This window comes from Geotrypetes seraphini, chromosome 4, assembly GCF_902459505.1.
Source record: "Geotrypetes seraphini chromosome 4, aGeoSer1.1, whole genome shotgun sequence".
NCBI classification, from domain to species: domain Eukaryota; kingdom Metazoa; phylum Chordata; class Amphibia; order Gymnophiona; family Dermophiidae; genus Geotrypetes; species Geotrypetes seraphini.
The window spans coordinates 254,682,111-254,700,771 of record NC_047087.1 but is presented as its reverse complement, the minus strand read 5'-3'; the positions used below and the strand labels follow the sequence as shown (position 1 = coordinate 254,700,771).

The 18,661-nt window shown below is 45.3% G+C and overlaps 1 protein-coding gene across 1 annotated transcript in view; it reads left to right on the top strand.

Moving 5' to 3' along the window:
• Nucleotides 1-17,839: 17,839 nt before the first annotated feature.
• Nucleotides 17,840-18,661, top strand: part of LOC117359964 (putative neutral ceramidase C) — a 185,863-nt gene continuing 185,041 nt past the window's right edge. The window contains 1 exon segment of the mRNA XM_033943469.1: nucleotides 17,840-17,926. Coding sequence (XP_033799360.1) covers nucleotides 17,896-17,926 — 31 coding nt within the window. The 5' untranslated portion in view covers nucleotides 17,840-17,895.

Genomic DNA, 18,661 nt, shown 5'->3' with positions numbered 1-18,661 from the left:
CTTCTTTCACCATTGTAAGTTCAGCATTATTTTCAGTAAGCAGCTCTCTAAGGCAGGAGTGCCCACACTTTTTGGGCTTGCGAGCTACTTTTAAAATTACCAAGTCAAAATGATCTACCAACAATAAAATTTTATGTTGAAATCATTTTTATTAAGCACCACAGAGAGCAATACAAAATGCAACAGAAAACATTGTTATAAACATAATTCAACTCCAATCCCCACCTTCCCAACCACCCACCCTCCCACCACCCACCCCACCCGGGCAGCAGCAGTGGCAATCAATTCAAAATAAAAGCAAATAAATAAAGCAAGGAGTAGACCCATTAAATTTTCCAAATTTGATTTTGAACATAAGGAGTAAAAGTTAAACTAAAAGGATGCCAGCATTGATAGAACAACCATCCAGCTTTGGTTGACATGTCCACAATATCCTGGCGCTCTAGTAACATTTGCTGTAACATTAATGCTCTCCACTGGGGGATAGTTGGAGGCTGTGGCGAAAGCCACTGTAACAGAATACATTTCCGTCCCAGCAACACAGTTTTTCTAAGGAAGGCTGCACAACCTGGTCTAGATGGATGAAAACGAATCTGTAAAGTGAAGAGGAAACTTGGGTGCAACCTCCAAAAACAGCTCCAAAGCCGTACCACCGAGGACACCAATTGTATCCAAAAGGAAGATACCAAGGGGCAAGTCCAAAACATGTGTCCAAAGGATGCCATGGGGTATGCACATTTACCACAGAAATGTCCCGTACTGATCCCCATCACATGAGCTCTCTTAGGTGTATAGAAAGCACGTAACAAGAACTTGTAATTTCTCTCTCTCTCTACCGATGACATGGTAGAGGCATTCCCCAGACGGATACCTTTACGAATCATATCATCTGAAATAGGTATCTGGAGATCCGTTGACCACTTCTGGGCCAAGGTAAGAAAGTCCAAGTCGCCAGCATGTTCTTGCAAAAATTTATGATAAAATCTTAGCGGTATAGGCTCCTGAGCTGTGAGGCAAAGCGCCTCCTGTAATCTGTCCTGAACATCATCCCGCACCACTGCCGGAGTCAAGGTCTGCAAATAATGTTGAAGTTGTCGATAAGCAAACCAATCCGTAGGTAGTAGACGAAATTTCATCTGTAGCTCAGTAAAGGAGACAGGAAGACCAGTATGTTGCACAGCCTGAGACACATATTGAAGGCCCACACAGGACCAACGCTGGAGCACTGCAGAATCCAAGCCAGGTAAGAAGTCTCCATTGCCAACTATAGGAAGGCAAGGTGTTCTGCATGGAGAAATCTTCAGCATCTTACACAACAGCTTCCAAGCTTTGCGCATGGCAGGTAAAAGCGGGTGGGACTGCAACTGAGGCAAATCTGGCAACTGGAGAGCATGAAGAAGATAACTAAAATGGTAAGGCTGAAAATGAAAACATTCAATCTCAGGTAATGAAAAATTAGTAGTATTACAAAACCAATCATGGATATGACGTAATTGGCATGCAAGGTTAAACCTAGATACACACAAGAGACCTAACCCCCCCTGAGCAAGTGGTAGCATTAACTTAGCCAAAGAAATCCTAGCTCGTTTACCCTGCCACAGGTATGCCGAAAGATGAGACCTATGTAGAGATAAATGTTGTGCAGTTAACATAATAGGAAGCATTTGCAATATATAAAGCCATTGGGGCAGTATCATCATGTTATAAAAAGCAATGCGGCCAGAGAGAGAGATAGGAAACTTCCGCCAGTTGTGTAACATATCTGAAGTACGACAGAGCAAGGGCAAAATATTAGCTTTATAAAGCCCGTCCAGATTTTGAGGAATAATTATTCCTAAATAAGTCAAATGGGAGGGAGCCCACTGTAGAGGAAATTCTCCAGGCCAAGTCAGTCGTACCTCAGAAAGGGTGGGAAGTGCCAAAGACTTCTGCCTATTTAGGACCAAACCCGAATAAATATGAAACTCATCCAAAAGTTCTAATGCTCGCGGTAACGAGCTATGAGGATTACCCAATGCAAGCAAAAGATCGTCTGCAAAGGCTAGCACCTGCAACTGTGAAGAACCCTCAGACAAGCCCATAATCTCATCATCTCTCTGGAGCGTGCGTAACAAGGGGTCTAAATATAAAAGAAAAAGAAGGGGGGATAACGGACAGCCCTGTCGCGTCCCCCTACTGATGGAAAAGGAGGGGGATCTCACGCCGTTGACCAACACCGAGGCAGTCGGTCCAGAGTATAACGCCTGTACCGACGCAAAATAACTATTGGGAATCCCTATATATTGTAAAACCTGAAATAAGTAATGCCAATGAACCTTATCAAAGGCTTTTGCCGCATCTAACCCAACAAGTAGACCAGGACAATGCGCCTGTTGAGCACGAGAAAAAGCTAGAAGAACCCGTCGAACATTAAGTACTGAATGACGATTCCGAACAAAACCCACCTGTTCAGGTACAATAATGGAAGGCAACATGGGAGCTAACCGATCGGCCAAAATACGAGCAAATATTTTAATATCAACATTCAGTAATGATATCGGTCGATAAGATTCTATGTCAGTAGACGGTTTAGATGGTTTCGGAATTAATGTAATCAGGGCATCATTGGAATAACGAGGGAACACACCCTGTTCTTGAATGGCCATGTAGTAATCTAAAAGAGAGTCCCCTATGGATAAGGAAAAGATCTTGTAGAACTCAGGTGAATAACCGTCCAGTCCCGGTGCTGTACAAGGTTTCAATTTCTGTATCGCCTGCATCACCTCCTGCAAATGTAAAGGCCTATCTAACATGGATATCTGAGCCGCTGTCAGTCGAGGCAACCCCGCATCTTCCAGGTAATCACACACGTCTGGACCTGCGTAAGGACCCGGGGATGCGTAAAAGGCCTCAAAATAACTATGAAAGCTAGCTGAGATATCCATCGAGGATGTTAAAATCCTCCCCGAGCTCTCCTGTATCGTGGAAACGTATCGAGATCCTTTCCAACTTTTAGTTATAGACGCCAATAATTTCCCGGCTTTAGTGAAATTTACGAAAAAACAACAGTTTCTTCGTGCGTTCGTGAATGAGGGAGTTTAACGCTACCAACACAGCCTTATACGCCTCTCTATTAGCCTCTGAGGGATCACGCAATAAATCCCGTTTCAACAACAACAGCTGTCGCTCAAGCTGTACTATGCGATGTGCTATGCGACGAGTTCTAGTAGCAACATAGGCAATGATGTCCCCACGTAATACTGCTTTAGCTGCGTCCCAGAACAATATAGGTTGTTCTATGTGCGGGGCGTTGAAAGAGCAATAAGCCTCCTGCTTCTCAATCAAAAATTTCTGAAAATGTGCATCCTTATGTAAATAGGAGGGGAATCTCCAACCAGACCCAGGGCCCACTGGACCACCCACCGCCACATCAATCCAAATCATATTGTGATCCGATATTTCAAGGGGGCCTATTGTGGCTTCAGAGACCCGAGCAAATAATGTTTCTGAAATTAAGGTGTAATCAAGCCTAGAGAAGGAACCATGTGCTCTAGACTGGTGGGTATAATCCCGTTCGGTAGAGTGAAGTAATCTCCAGGGGTCCACCAACCCCAAAGCTCGACAAAGATAAGGAATACCCTTAGTTTGCTTTACCGTTGCCACTCCAGAAGTCCCAGAGCAGTCCATACTTGAGTCTAATACTTGATTCAGATCGCCCACCAGGATTAATGGGCAATCGGAATCTTGCAAGCAAATATTAACCAAATTCTGAAAGAAAGAGTGCTGATAACCATTAGGGCCATATCCCACCAACAATCGAAAGGTCCTACCAGGTCCAACCACCTTCACCAAAAGGTAACGGCCCTGGGGATCACGTCGTAAGACCTGTATCTTGCATGGGAAGCCCTTTCGAATCAGTATGGCCACCCCCGCCCTCCTCCCCGGTGATGATGCATAGTACAGCTCCCCCCACCCAACCTCTCTGAAGTTTCTTATATTCAAGATCGGTAAGCCTAGTCTCCTGGAGACAGGCTATATCTGCAGAGTGGTGCTTCAATTGGGAAAGTATTTTTGTGCGTTTAGCAGGGGACGTAATTCCCGACACATTCCAGGAGAGTATACGTATCTTCCGATCACCCATAAGGAGCCTCACCATTAACGCTAAAGCAAGTGATCCGTGGAAGAGGAAGTGTCCAAGGGCGCCCAGCCTCACCCCAAGACTCCACATGCATACTCCAGTCAAACCATGCAATCAGCTCTATAGAAATAAACCTCAAACAAAAAGCAAAATAGAACACAAAATACCAATACCATATCACTGCTGCCCCCCAGAAATCCACCCCCCCAATACCCCCCAACAAACCCAAAAAACCCCATCCTGTGGGAGAAATACAGGTCACGAAAGACATCTCTCCCAGGGCCACCCTGACCATCAAGAAATAAAGCCCTCAAGGGGCCAATAAGACAAGTTTCCCATCAAATATATACAGCAGAACTGCCATGAACCACTAACAAACCCCTCAAGCAAGGAAAAGTCCAATCAGTCAATCTGCCCCAGAACCGGAGCTGGCAAGTTGTTTAATGTATTCAGCTGCTGCTGGTGCCTCGGGGGTTTGAAAGGATTTCCAGACTCCATTACATTGAATCCGTAGCAAGGCCGGGTAATTAAATTGAAAACGCTGTTTGAGTTCAGATAGTTGTGCACAGAGGGGGTAGTATGGTCTCCTCCGCTCCTGCAGTGTTACAGAAAAGTCCTGGCTCATGCGGATCGAATTTCCATCATATTGCAATCCATCCTTCCTGGCCCGGTATTGTTGCAATAATTCCACTTTGTGCCGGAAGTTTAGAAGCTTCAGGATGACCACCCGCGGCCGCGATTCCAAACCAGGGCGGGGGCCCAAGCGATGCGCCCGTTCCAGGCGCAAAGGCCCCACAGAGGTCGAAAGAGGGAACTCATCCTGGAGCCAGTGTTCCAATATCTCCAACAACAGCCGGTCAGCGATCGTTTCAGGAATGCCCATCAAGCGCAGGTTAGAGCATCGTGATCTATTCTCCAAATCGTCCAACTTTTCAGCCTGAGCTCGCACCTGTGCCTGCAGCGTGCTGAGATCTGTGCCACGAGTTGTAGAGGAGTCTTCTAAATCAGATATCCGTTGTTCTAACTCCGCCGTGCGAGCTGTAGCAGCGGCTAGCAATATCTCGATGTTAGATATTTGTGCTGTAAGCGATTCCATTTTAGGCCCCAATACTTGCGCAAGCGCCTCTTTTATGTCACTCAGCGCGGTCTCGGTGAGATGGGAGACTGCCGCTGCGGGGCTCGTCGCCATCTTAGATTCGAGAAGCCTCACCCGCTCGCGATCTTTCCGCGCCGATTTTGCCTGCATGGAGTCTTGAGATCTCGTTAAATATCTTTCCATGCAGTAAGGGTGCCTCACGGAATACCGCACTCGCGTTGAAAGTGGGGAAAAAGGTCTTTAAATGTGCGAAAATAGGCAGGGTAGCCCCGGAGCAAACGAGGAGACGTCTTCACTCGTTCATGACATCACGTGACCTCAACAATAAAATTTTAAAAAACACAAAGCACACTGTATGCAGAGAAAATGTTAATTATCATTTATATTCTGGGTTTTTTTTCAAAGAGATCAGGGCAGATGACTTTATGCAATGTCACTTCAGCAACAACTATACAAAAATAGACAGATATACCCCCTCCCTTTTTACTAAACCATGATAGCGGTTTTTAGCGCAGCTGCGCCAAATGCCCTGCACTGCTCTTGATGCTCATAGGCTCCCTGCGCTAAAAACCACTATTGTGGTTTAGTAAAAGGGGGCCATAGTGCAAAATATAGACAGCAGATATAAATTCTCAAAACGGCCACATTTTGATCACTAAATTGAAAATAAAATCATTTTTCCTACCTTTATTGTCTGGTCAAATCTTGTTGGTCCCTGGTACGCAGGTAAGGCTAGTCTCAGTTAGGGAACTAGTCTTTGACCTAAGGGCCGCCGCGTGAGCAGACTGCTGGGCATGATGGACCACTGGTCTGACCCAACAATGGCAATTCTTATAGCTCTGGTTGTCTTCTAATAACTTGCTTCCCAGGGTCTCTTTTCTTTCTCTTCATCTTCTATCTCTGTCCTCCCCTTCCGTTTCCCTTCCCTCCCCTAGAAGTCTGGCACCTTTTTTCATCTCCATCCACAGATCCACCGTTTCTCAACTACCTTTTCATCCAGCATCTCTCCCTCCTTCTCCACCACCCCAGGGTCCACCATCTCTCCCTTTCTTTTCCCAACTACCCTCCTATCTAGTATCTCTATCCCCCCTCCACACCATCCCTTGTGTTCAACTTCTCTCCCTTTCTGTTCCTTCCCTCCCTAAATCCCATTGTTCACCATTTCTCTCCCACTCCTCTGTTTTTAGACCCATTATTTCTTCCCCCCAAAGTCCGGCATATGCACGTCTCATTGAACCCCCTTCCCTCCCTCCCTCCCTCCCTTCTACACCAGGGCCCTCTTCCCCTGAAGGCCTGCACCTCATTCCTGAAGGCCTGCCTATCCCCTCCATAGGCCTGCATCACCACCCCTGAAGGCCTGTCCCCCCAAAGGACTACTCCCCCGGAAGGCCTGCGTGTTCCTCCCTGGTCTCCCGCGCATCCATTTATCTAATTTTATCAGGGAGCAGCCTGCAGAGAGGATCGCCAGTACTTTAGCGATCCTTGCAGGTTGTCATAGGCCTCAGGAGCTGTCTTCCCTCTGCTGCAATCCTGCCTCTGACTCAGAGGAGGGGCGGGACCATGCTGCTCCCGACGCTCATAGGAACTCTGAGTGTTGGGAGCAGCGCGGGGCCATTCAGCCAGCTCCCTGCACTAGAAAACTGCTAGCGCAGTTTAATAGAAGAGGCCCTAAATGTCCATTTTGATGGGCCATTTACAAGAGTATGTGAAAGCAGTTGATGTCATAACCTGAGTTAGCATGGTAAACCCAACAAACTTAGCTGCACCTTGCAATTTCACACCTCTATCTCATTTGCGCATTATACAATAGGATGCCAAAGATGCCCTTTTTACTACTGCATGTATACTCATGTGAATAATGCATGCTTTTGAGACCTAATTTATGGCCAAAGCAAGGCCATGTCAAATATGAAACAGAATGGTGATATAAAAAAATTGGACAATGTACATTAATATTTATTTTTCTAAGTATATCTTTTCTTCCAATTGGCTGCATTACTGCTGGTACAGTTATGACTTTTTATTTATTTGCATTTCAAAATAAATTTACAAGATTCCACTTGTTAACAGAAATACAGAGCATATCACTTAAGGCATAAATACAATTACCTAAAGGAAAAAAAAAAAAACATTCCAATTGATGCAAACAATAAAAAGCACTTAAATCATATTGAAAATTTTAAAAAATTCCAGTTTCTCTTCCTTAGACCTCCTTTTTTGTCTTTAGAGAGACAAGAAATAAGATAAAGAGATCTAATTGTGGAATTATCAAATTTAAACTTATTAAGGAAAAGACATAACATGAATCATACCGGCTAGCTTTACTATTACAGCCCTAAATTTGAATCCAGAATAGTTCGAAGCTGATCTGGTGTAAAAAACACATATTTGGTCCCAGCATATTTAATATGGCACTTGCAATGATAGCTTAACAAGAAAGTAGCCCACATTTTTTTTACTACTTCTTCCCGCATTGCTAGGAATAATTTTCTGCAATCTTGGGTTGCTTTAGTTACATCTGGGAAAATCCAGATCTTCTGTCCCATGAATAAACTCTGAGGAGAATGAAAAAAGGCTTTCATTATTGAGTTTGTCCTGCTCAAATACCAATGAAACAACTGAAGTTCCTCTAAATTCGATCTCCTCACATGAATTCTCCAAAATATCTGTTAGATTGCTAAAATTAATTTGTGGTGCTACTTCTTGTTATTTAGTAGGTAGAACCTCTTTTTTCATCAGTAGGTAATAAATTCTATTAATTGGAGGTACCATTTCAAGGGGAAACTTCAAATTTTACGTTAAGTATTTTTTAAACAAATCCTGTGGTGAAGATAACCCTGACTTGGGGAAATTCAATATCTGGAGATTAAGCCTCCATTTAAAGTTCTCCAATTATTCAATTTCCTTTGGAGAAAGGACTCTCTTTGACTACAGTAGCCAAAACATTTTACAAAGAGGAAATTTCCTTAGTTATTTGGTCAAACTTAGAGTCTGACTCCATTTTAATATTCTGTACTGAAGCAGATAAATCATCAAGTTTACTCACAACCTTGGACATTTCAACAGTCGATGTCATTACTGCAGCTTCTAATTTTTGAAGCAATTTCCAAATATTTGGCAAAGTTGCCAGCGAGGAGTCAGCTACTTCTGCTCCTCGGCTCAGTGTAGACTCCCCCCTCCAGTCTACGTCAAACACGGGTCCTCAGCATTCCCACCTTCAATGTTGTCTTGAGCTGGATTAGGCGGAAAGTGGGCTTCAGGGGGCGATAATGATGTTTCAAGACCTAAGGCTCCGATGGCTCCTTCCACTGGAGCAGGGGTCTCAAAGCCCCTTCTTGAGGGCCGCAATCCGGTCGGGTTTTCAGGATTTCCCCAATGAATATGCATGAGATCTATGTGCATGCACTGCTTTCAATGCATATTCATTGGGGAAATCCTGAAAACCCGACTGGATTGAGGCCCTCAAGGAGGGACTTTGAGATCCCTGCACTGGAGCAACTGCAGGGATCAAACTCCCTCTCACTAGAGCCGGTGAGCTAGTCAGGAACCAGTTCATCGGTGTTTGCCTGGATGTAGGGGGATCCACGCGGACAACCCCCTTGTGTTTGTTATGGGGCACCTTCCACATAGGTAGGCACTGGAAATTTAGGCCATGGTTTTCAAGGCCTACATTTCCAGTACCTACCTTTGATGTGAATTATGCTTCTGGAGGTGCCTACCAGTGTCTAATGCTACTTCTGGCGTTAGCCACACCTACAGTGGCATTAGACATCGGGTTTCTCTGGAGGCACAATTCTGGTGCCATTTGTTTAGGTAACATAACATAGTAACATAGTAGATGACGGCAGATAAAGACCCGAATGGTCCATCCAGTCTGCCCAACCTGATTCAATTTAAATTTTTTCTTTTTAGCTATTTCTGGGCAAGAATCCAAAGCTCTACCTGGTACTGTGCTTGGGTTCCAACTGCCAAAATCTCTGTTAAAACCTATTCCATCCCATATAAACCTTCCCAGCCATTGAAGCCCTCTCCAGCCCATCCTCCCTCCAAACAGCCATATACAGACACAGACCATGCAAGTCTGCCCAGTACTGGCCTTAGTTCAATATTTAATATTATTTTCTGTTCTAGATCCTCTGTGTTCATCCCACGCTTCTTTGAACTCAGTAACCGTTTTCCTCTCCACTATCTCTCGGGAGCGCATTCCAGGCATCCACCACCCTTTCTGTAAAGTAGAATTTCCTAACATTGCCTTTGAATCTACCACCCCTCTGCACAGTGCGCAGCAGCCTCGAAAAAAGCCAACAGGATGCTGGGCATCATAAAGAGGGGCATAACAACCAGGAAGCGGGAAGTCATCATGCCATTGTATCGAGCGATGGTGCGTCCACATCTGGAATACTGCGTTCAGTATTGGTCGCCGCACCTCAAGAAGGACATGGCGGTACTTGAGAGAGTCCAAAGGAGAGCAACGAAACTGGTAAAGGGGCTGGAACACTGCCCATATGCCGAGAGATTGGATAGGCTGGGGCTCTTCTCTCTGGAAAAAAGGAGGCTCAGGGGAGATATGATAGAGACCTTCAAGATCATGAGGGGCATAGAGAGGGTGGATAGGGACAGATTCTTCAGACTGAAGGGGACAACAAGTACGAGGGGGCATTCGGAGAAACTGAAGGGAGATAGGTTCAAAACAAATGCAAGAAAGTTTTTTTTCACCCAAAGGGTCGTGGACACTTGGAATGCGCTACCGGAGGAAGTGATCAGGAAGAGTACGGTACAGGGATTCAAACAGGGATTGGACGGATTCCTGAGGGATAAAGGGATCGTGGGATACTGAGAGAGGTGCTGGGATGTAACACAGGTATAGAAAGCCAACAGGTCGTGCATGTGCAAGACCGGAGGGTTAGGACTACGATGGGAAGATAGGACTTAAATGAGAAACCAAGGTGGCAAGGGAGCCCCTTCTGGTGATGCAGACAGGTCGTGACCTGTTTGGGCCGCCGCGGGAGCGGACTGCCGGGCAGGATGGACCTATGGTCTGACCCGGCGGAGGCACTGCTTATGTTCTTATGTTCTTATACTGATCTTTCCTTTTTTTGTTCTTCCTTCTCTTTTTTCTTTTCTCCATCTCTATCTACTCAGATGTCATCCTTTCCTTTTTACTTTTCAGCTACCAACTTCCTATCTCTCTTTCTCAAGCTGTAGCTCGCCTATTTTCTATCTCACACCTTCCCCAGTCTCCTATACCCTTCTTTCATCTACTCTTCATTACCACATTTCTACCTCTGTACTCACTCTCCTCCTCTCATTCAACTCCTTGCCACACCCATCCCTTGGTCTTTCCCACATGATTCCACAATTTCCAGTATATCCTCTTCCTCCATTTTTGTAGCCCAATATTTCCTCTCCCTTATGGCTTGACATCTCCCTGTCCTTTTTCCTCCACTATCTTCCTATCCTATTTCTCTTCCCTCCTATCCCCCCGTGATCCATCATATTGCCTCCCCTCATGGTCCAACGTTGCTATTGCTCTCTTTCCTGCTGCTCTTTCCTCCTCTCACCCTATGATCCAGCCCCCTCCCTCCTGCCCCATACATTTCCCCCTCTCTCTCATCTCTCGCTCCAACATATTTCTTGTTCTTCACGACTGCCCTTCATCCAGCATTTTCCCCTACCCAGGCTTGCCAATCTCCCCTATGTTCAACATCTCTGCCATTCTCTTCCCTCTCAGGAGTGTAACCACAGGGGGGGGGAAGGGGGATGAGCTTGTGGAGCCAGGCCCCTCATTCTTGGCTCAGGTTCCCTCAGTAGCAGTGCATATATTGTCTGGAATTCCCCCCACCCCACAAACTATGCAGTCCAGTATCTCTCTCCTTTCTTTCCTCCCTATGGTCTGGCTTCTCTTCTTGCCAACCCAGAAGCTTTCACTCTGCGCAACGCTGGACTGTGCAGAAAGAAGAGAAACAAGGGCCATGGAAGAGTCTATTACAGTTGTGAAAATATGCATGCCGGTTGCACTCAGGTAGGTAGCTTGTTTGGGTCTATCTTGCTTATATTGAATTTCATGGGGTTTAATTAATTGTCTTTGTTGCAGAGCAGAAAAGACAATTTTGTCAGAGAGTTCTCCGTCCTCTTTGTTATTTCTCCTATTTTAGGGTAATCAACTGCTGTGGTATGAACTGAGGAGATGGGGGCTACCCACTAACACAAGGAGGTGGAGCTGAAATGCTGTAAATGATTCCTTCTACAAAAACTCACAGGTAGAGGTGAATAACACACTGGTCAAAACTCATATTCCTTTATACTGGAAATATTATCAAGGTAAGAACCCAATATTTCCTTATACTCTGTGTGTGTTAGTGATTCTGGGTTCAATATTCAACAGATTCTATGTTTAGAGAATGAGATGTACATCGATGAATGGTTCATGAGGTGTCAAATATTTCCAGTAGTGGGGAAGAAGAGGCTGTGCTAAGAGAAGACAGCTGGACTCAGATTAGGGAACACTGCAAGATTTGTTCTGTGACTACCTCTGCCCTTGAACTGAAGAACCAGTATGCTGTCCTGGAAGTGGAGGAGATGAGAGCAACCCAAGGAGAGGAAGGACCAGAGCTTGAAATCCCAAAAAGTACTGGATCCGTAACCACTAGAAGGCGTAAGGTAGTGGCAGTATGCGATTCCCTTCTGAAGGGTACAGAAGCGCTCTTATGCAGACCAGACATGATGTCACGAGAGGTATGTTGTCTGCCTGGAGCCAAAATCCAAGATGTTATAGAGAGCTTGCCAAGACTCATCAAGCCTTATGACTACTCTCCGATGCTGCTTATCCACATTGGCACTAATGATACTGCCAGGTACCCCTGCGAACATGTCAAAAGTGACTTTGTGGCTCTGGGAGAGAAGGTGAAGCAGTCAGGTGCGCAGGTGGTATTCTCATCCATCCTCCCTGTTGAGAGTAAAGGCCAGGGCAGAGAAGCTCACATCTTGGAGATGAATGCTTGGCTACGTGGATGGTGTTGTCGAGAGCGTTTTGACTTCCTAGACTATAGGATGATCTTCCAAAGGCTGCTGAGCAGGGATGGTGTGCATTTATCAAAGAAGGGAAGAAATGTCTTTGCCAGCAGGCTGGCTAATCTACTAAAGAGGGCTTTAAACTAGAAGAGATAGGGCAGGATGATCAAAGCTCCTGGGTGTGTATAAACACTCAGGTAAGTAAATCACTTAATACGTCTACACGGATAGGAAAAGGGGGCAATGTCTGGAAAGCAGTATATACTAATTCTCTAAGTATGGGAAACAAGATTCTGGATCTAGAAGCTGTGATGGAAGAAGAGGAGTTGGATATAGTGGTGATCACAGAGACATGGTTCACAGAGAACCATGATGGGATGTATTTATACCGGGCTATTATCTGTTCAGGAAAGACAGGGTAGGAAGAAAAGGAGGAGCTAGCTAAAATAAAGATAGACAAAACAATGGGGCCGGATGGTGTACATTCTAGGGTACTGAGGAAACTTAGGGAAGTTCTGGTAGCTCCGCAGACTGAACTTTTGAACAAGTCTTTAGAGTCAGAAGTGGTACCGGAGGACTGGCGAAGGGCGGATGTGGTCCCTCTCCACAAAAGTAGGGAATTACAAGCTGGTAAGTCTGACTTCTGTGGTAAGCAAATTAATTGAAACACTTAAAACAGAGAATGGTCAGGTTTCTGGAATCCTGTGGATTACAGGATTAGAGGTAGTTCTTGTCGGACAAATCTGATCAATTTCTTTGACTGGATAGAGGATGTGTGCTAGATGTGGTGTATTTAGATTTTAGCAAAGCCTTTGACAGTGTTCCACACAGACATCTAATATATAAACCGAGTACCGGTACTCTCGGGATGGGTTCCAAAGTGAAGGGCTGTGTCAAGAACTGGTTGAGTGGAAGGCGACAGAGGGTAGTGATCAATGGAGATTGCTCTGAGGAAAGGGATGTTACCAGTGGTGTGCCTCAAGGTTCTGTTCTTGGGCCTGTTCTTTTAAACATTTTTATAAACGATATTGCTGAAGGGTTGTCTGGTAAGATTTGCCTCTTTGTGGATGATTCGAAAATCTGCAATAGATTTAGCTAGATTGTGAGCTTTCGGGACAGCTAGGGAAATCCAAAGTACCATTTTTATTTATTTTATTTTAATGTATCTTTAATCTATCTTCATTGTAAACCGCTTTGAACCTCACGGTATAGCGGTATATAAGAAATCAAATCAATCAATAACATGAAGAAAGACCTGGCGAAGCTTGAAGAATGGTCTGAAATTTGGCAGCTAAAATTTAATGCTAAGAACAGTACAGATTAGGGAGTGAAGAGCTTATGTGCATGACAGAAGAGCGGGACTTGGGTGTGATTGTATGTGATGTGGCCAAACAGGTTGAAAAGGTGACTGCGAAAGCTAGAAGGATGCTAGGTTGCATAGGAAGAGGTATGGCCAGTAGGAAAAAGGAGGTATTGATGCCCCTGTATAAGACTTTGGCGAGGCCTCATTTAGAATATTGTGTACAATTCTGGAGGTCGCACCTTCAAAAAGATATAAAAAGGATGGAGTGGGTCCAGAGGAAGGCTACTAAAATGATAAGTGGTCTTCATCATAAGGCATATGGGGACAGACTTAAAGATCTCAATTTGTATACTTTGGAGGAAAGGCGGAAGAGGGGAGATATGATAGAGATGTTTAAATACCTACATAATGTAAATGCGCAAGAGTCGAGTCTCCTTAATTTGAAAGGAAACTCTGCAATGAGAGGGCATAGGATGAAGTTAAGAGGTGATAGGCTCTGGAGTAATTAATCTAAGGAAATACTTTTTTACAGAAAGGGTGGTAGATGCATGGAACAGACTCCCGAAAGAGGTGGTGGAGGCAGAGACTGTGTCTAAATTCAAAAGGGCCTTGAATAGGCACGTGGGATCTCTCGGAGAGAGAAAGAGATAATGGTTACTGCGGATGGGCAGACTAGATGGGCCATTTGGCCTTTATCTGCCATCATGTTTCTATGTCTCTATGTTTCTATTCTTTGAGCAACTGGCAACTGGTGCATCACCTTAACTACAGGATTGATGTGATCCCTCTACCACAGCCCAAGATAGTGTGCAGCAGCATTCATCATGTACTAAACTGCTACTACCACTAATCATTTCTATAGTGCTACTAAAGCAGTGGTCTCAAACTCGTGGCCTGCCAGGTACTATTTTGAGGCCCTCGGTATATTACCATTATTCTGGAACGTTGCCCGCCTCACTGCTGTAACCTCATGCAAGCGCTTTCCTGCATCTGTACGCGATTGTGAGGTGAGTGGAGAGGACAATCACATACAGACGCAGGAAAGCACTTGCGTGAAGTTACAGCAGTGAAACATAGAAACATGATGGCAGATAAAGGCCAAATGGCCCATCTAGTCTGCCCATCCGCAGTAACCATTATCTCTTCTTCTCTCCGAGAGATCCCACGTGCCTATCCCAGTCCGTTTTGAATTCAGACATAGTCTCTGTCTCCACCACCTCTTCCAGGAGACTGTTCCATGCATCTACCACCCTTTCTGTAAAAAAGTATTTCCTTAGATTAATTACTCCAGAGCCTATCACCTCTTAACTTCATTCTATGCCCTCTCATTGCAGAGTTTCCTGTCAAATTAAGGAGACTCGACTCTTGCACATTTACATTATGTAGGTATTTAAACATCTCTATCATATCTCCCCTCTCCCGCCTTTCCTCTAAAATATACAAATTGAGATCTTTAAGTCTGTTCCTATACGCTTGTGTGTGTATACGTAATCTTGTGAACTCTTGCGAAATTCGGCACATCTCCTGGCAGTAACTGCTTGATGTAAGATGGCAGTTGTGTCCAGTGCTGAAGGTGGTTGCGGACGTGACCACCGGACACTTAAAAGTACAAGTTTTCCAGGCACAAGTCAGATATTGATTCTCCCCTCTACAAAAATTCCTAGAGGACTTCACCAAATCTTGCCTCTTGCAGTTGATACTTTAGAATCTAAATCACAATTTTGTATGAGGTAAAACACTTTATAGTTTATAAATCTTTCCTTAATTGCTTTAGATAATTTCAGCTATATATAGCTGAAAGCAGTGCAACATGCAAAAAGTAAAAAAACTAGCTAAACTTCACTTTCTGAATGTTGCACTGCTTTCAGCTGTGTATAGCTGAAATTATCAGAAGCAATTAAGGAAAAAACTAGTTTTACCTCATGGAAAGTTGTCATTTCTTTAATAAGACAACTATTTTTTCTGTGGCCCTTCAAGTACCTACAAATCCAAAATGTGGCCCTGTAAAGAGTTTGAATTTGAGACCGCTGTACTAGAGGTATGTAGTGCTGTACACATTATTTGAAGGTGCTTTCTCTGTCCTTGCTGGGCTCAATCTGTTGGGTGGGGGGTGAGGGGGGGTTTCTGTACCTGGAGCAATGGAGTGTTAAGTCTGCTACACTAACCATTAGACTACTCCAGGCTCATAAACCTAACTAAATAGCACTAAAGTAATGTAAGTTAGAGCTTCTCAACACCTGGTATGCATACCCCAAGGGGTACTTACAGTGGCGTACCTAGCATATGTGACACCCGGGGCCCATCATTTTTTGACACTCCCCCCCCCCCCATCTGTATGAAAAACATGATTTTTAGTAACAATCAACACGTCACACAAGAGTGTACCTAGGAAAAGGTAGCATCTTACATACTTCTGTGAGCAGTACAACATCAATACACCCATTGTAAAATTAAACAAGCCAGACTAGTACAGATCAATACTGCACAGTCAATCCTAACAGAAAACCATGTCTTTTGAATACACAGAACATAGAAAAAACTTGTACCTAGTATGGAATATGTAATCACAAACTAACCCCCTCCCCCTTTTACAAAACTGTAGTGTGGATTTTAGCCATGGTGGTCTCTCATAGAATATTGAGCATCAGAGCTATTAACACCATGGCCGGCGCTAAAAAATGCTCTATAGTTTTGTAAAAGGGGGGGATAAAATAGAACTACGTAGACAAAGGTTAAATTAAACCACCAAGAAGCTGGACTCTGCATACAATGCAACACCACAGACACAGCGATGCATCTTCCCTAAAGCAAAAAAAAAAAAAAATATATATATTTTTTTCTGCCTTGTCTTCTCCGGTTTCTGCTTTCCTCATCTTCTTGTCACTCTCTTTCTTTCATCCACTGCCTACCCTTTCTCTGCTCCTTCTATATGGCATCTTCTCTCCTTCTATTCCCTTCCAGAAACTTTATGCCTTCCCCTTCCATCTTTTCCTTCACCCCATTGATCTGGCATCCATCTTCTTCCTTTCCCTCCTCCAATAGTCTGGCATCTCTCTCCTGTCCTCTTCTTCTCTTCCCTCTCCCATACCCCCATGGTCTGGCATTTCACTCTCTCCTCTCCCTTCCCCTGACTTCCATCAGCATCTGCCCCCTTTCTTTCCCTCCAACCCAATTCCATCCAGTATCCTTCCCTATATGTCTCTCTCCTTTCCCTGCACACCAATTCCATCAGCATCTGCCCCTTCTCTCCTTCCACCACCTTTCCATACCACCCTGCCCCTTTCTCTCCAACCACCACCCTTCTATACTACCCTGACCTGCCTTCTCTCCCTCCAGCACCCTTCCATACTACCCTGACTCCCTTTCTCTCCCTTCACCTCCCTTCTATGCTCCTCTCTCTCTCCAAACCAGCAAGGTCCTGCGATGACTGCTTCTGCTGCCTCTGCTCCAGAAGACATGGGCTGGTAGATGCAGAGAGTTGCAACAAGGTCCCGCAATGACTGCGGCTGCTGGTCCACCCCCTCTGATGTCACGTCTTCTAGAGCTGAGGCTGCAGACGCAGTTATCGCAGGACCTTCCTACACTTTAGCGCTGCTGCCGACTCTGCACTAGAATAAGTACGGCAGCCATGCTGAGGTGCAGGTGCAGTTTAGAGCAGTGCAGGAGGTTCCGGATCCGGCCGGCTGTGTACCCCCCTAGGGCTGGTACCCAGGACAGTCCACACCCCCGCCCTTGGTACGCCACTGGGTACTTAAGCCTCATGCATGGGGTATGCATAGTAGCACATTTTCAAATCTTTCCCTTCCCCCAAAGTTTGTAATAAAAGTCAGAGCAAGCACAGAAGCTAGGAGGGGCACAGGAGCAACATTCTCTGACAGGGCGCCTCTTCGGTATTCACCATACTGGGAGTAGCTGCTGAGCTATTTCTTCTGCCCTATGACCCTACCACTGGGAGCAGATTTTTTTTGTTCTGCCCTCTGATCCTTGCTGGAATGTGTACTGTGCCTCCCTGCTGTTACAATTCATGCTCTCTGTACTCTCTGCCCCTCCCTTTGGGAAAAACAGCTGGCTAGTTTCCCTGGCAGTCCTCCGCAGTAAAAATCTACAGTGCTCTGCCTCTCGTCTCCCTGCAGTTCAGTGCCTTGCTCAATGCTGTCTGCCCTTGCACCTGTAGAAAAACAAAACAGCTCTTTTGGCTTTGTTCTTCGGTGGCGCTCCCCCCCTCCCCCCAACTGTCTTCAGTGCTGTGCTTCCGCATCTCCCTGCAGTTCAGCTCCCTACTGTCTGCCTCTCCACTCAGGAAAAACAGCTCTTCTGGCCTCAATCTCCTGCAGGCCCCCTGTGGGAAAAATCTCCATTGCTGTGCCTATGGGAAAACTCGGGGGGGTTGCTCCACCAGGTGAGACCACATCCCTTTGGCTTTCCATCGCCAGAAAAAAGCAACTTTCTCTGGCAAGAGACTAGTCCCTTCTGGGCAGCAAGATTTGCTTCTGTTTTCCAGTGCTAGTTTAGAATTTAAAACAAATGTAATTACTATGGGGTTGTGAAGACAGCAAGTACAGCAAGCAAGATGATAGTGTGGAGAGGAAGGGGGTGGTATGTGCAGAAGGAAGTTTTTTTTTAAAGGGCTAGCCAAGAGGGGAATGGTCAGGATGGGAAAAGGGGCAGGAGTAGAGAGCAATGGCATACTTCGCTTAGGGCTAGATTCACTAAGCTCACCGATGGTGTCCCGACCAGTTTGCGACCCAATTCACTAACTTTCTGCCCAAGCCGATCTGCACCCAATCCGATCTGCACATGCAAATGAGGGGAAATGGCATGCAAAGTAGGAAGGCAGCGATTCACTAAAACACAAGAAGGAACACCGATTGAGCTGGCCTATCCAAAAAGAAGCGACTGCTGAGGACCAGTCGCACACGTCCTTGCCAACTGTTCTGCTCTCTGCCGCCCTGAAATCCCAGCCCTACAGCCCTGAAATAAAACATTTTAAACACATCTCCCTTGTGCAAAAAGCACAAGAAAGCAAGCGCTGCCGACTCTCCTGCTCTCTGCCGCCCTTCCCTGCAGTGCGAGTCTGTGGTTTAAAACGCGGATTAAAAGCATGTTCTGCTCCTGGCTGCAATGTTTTCTGTTC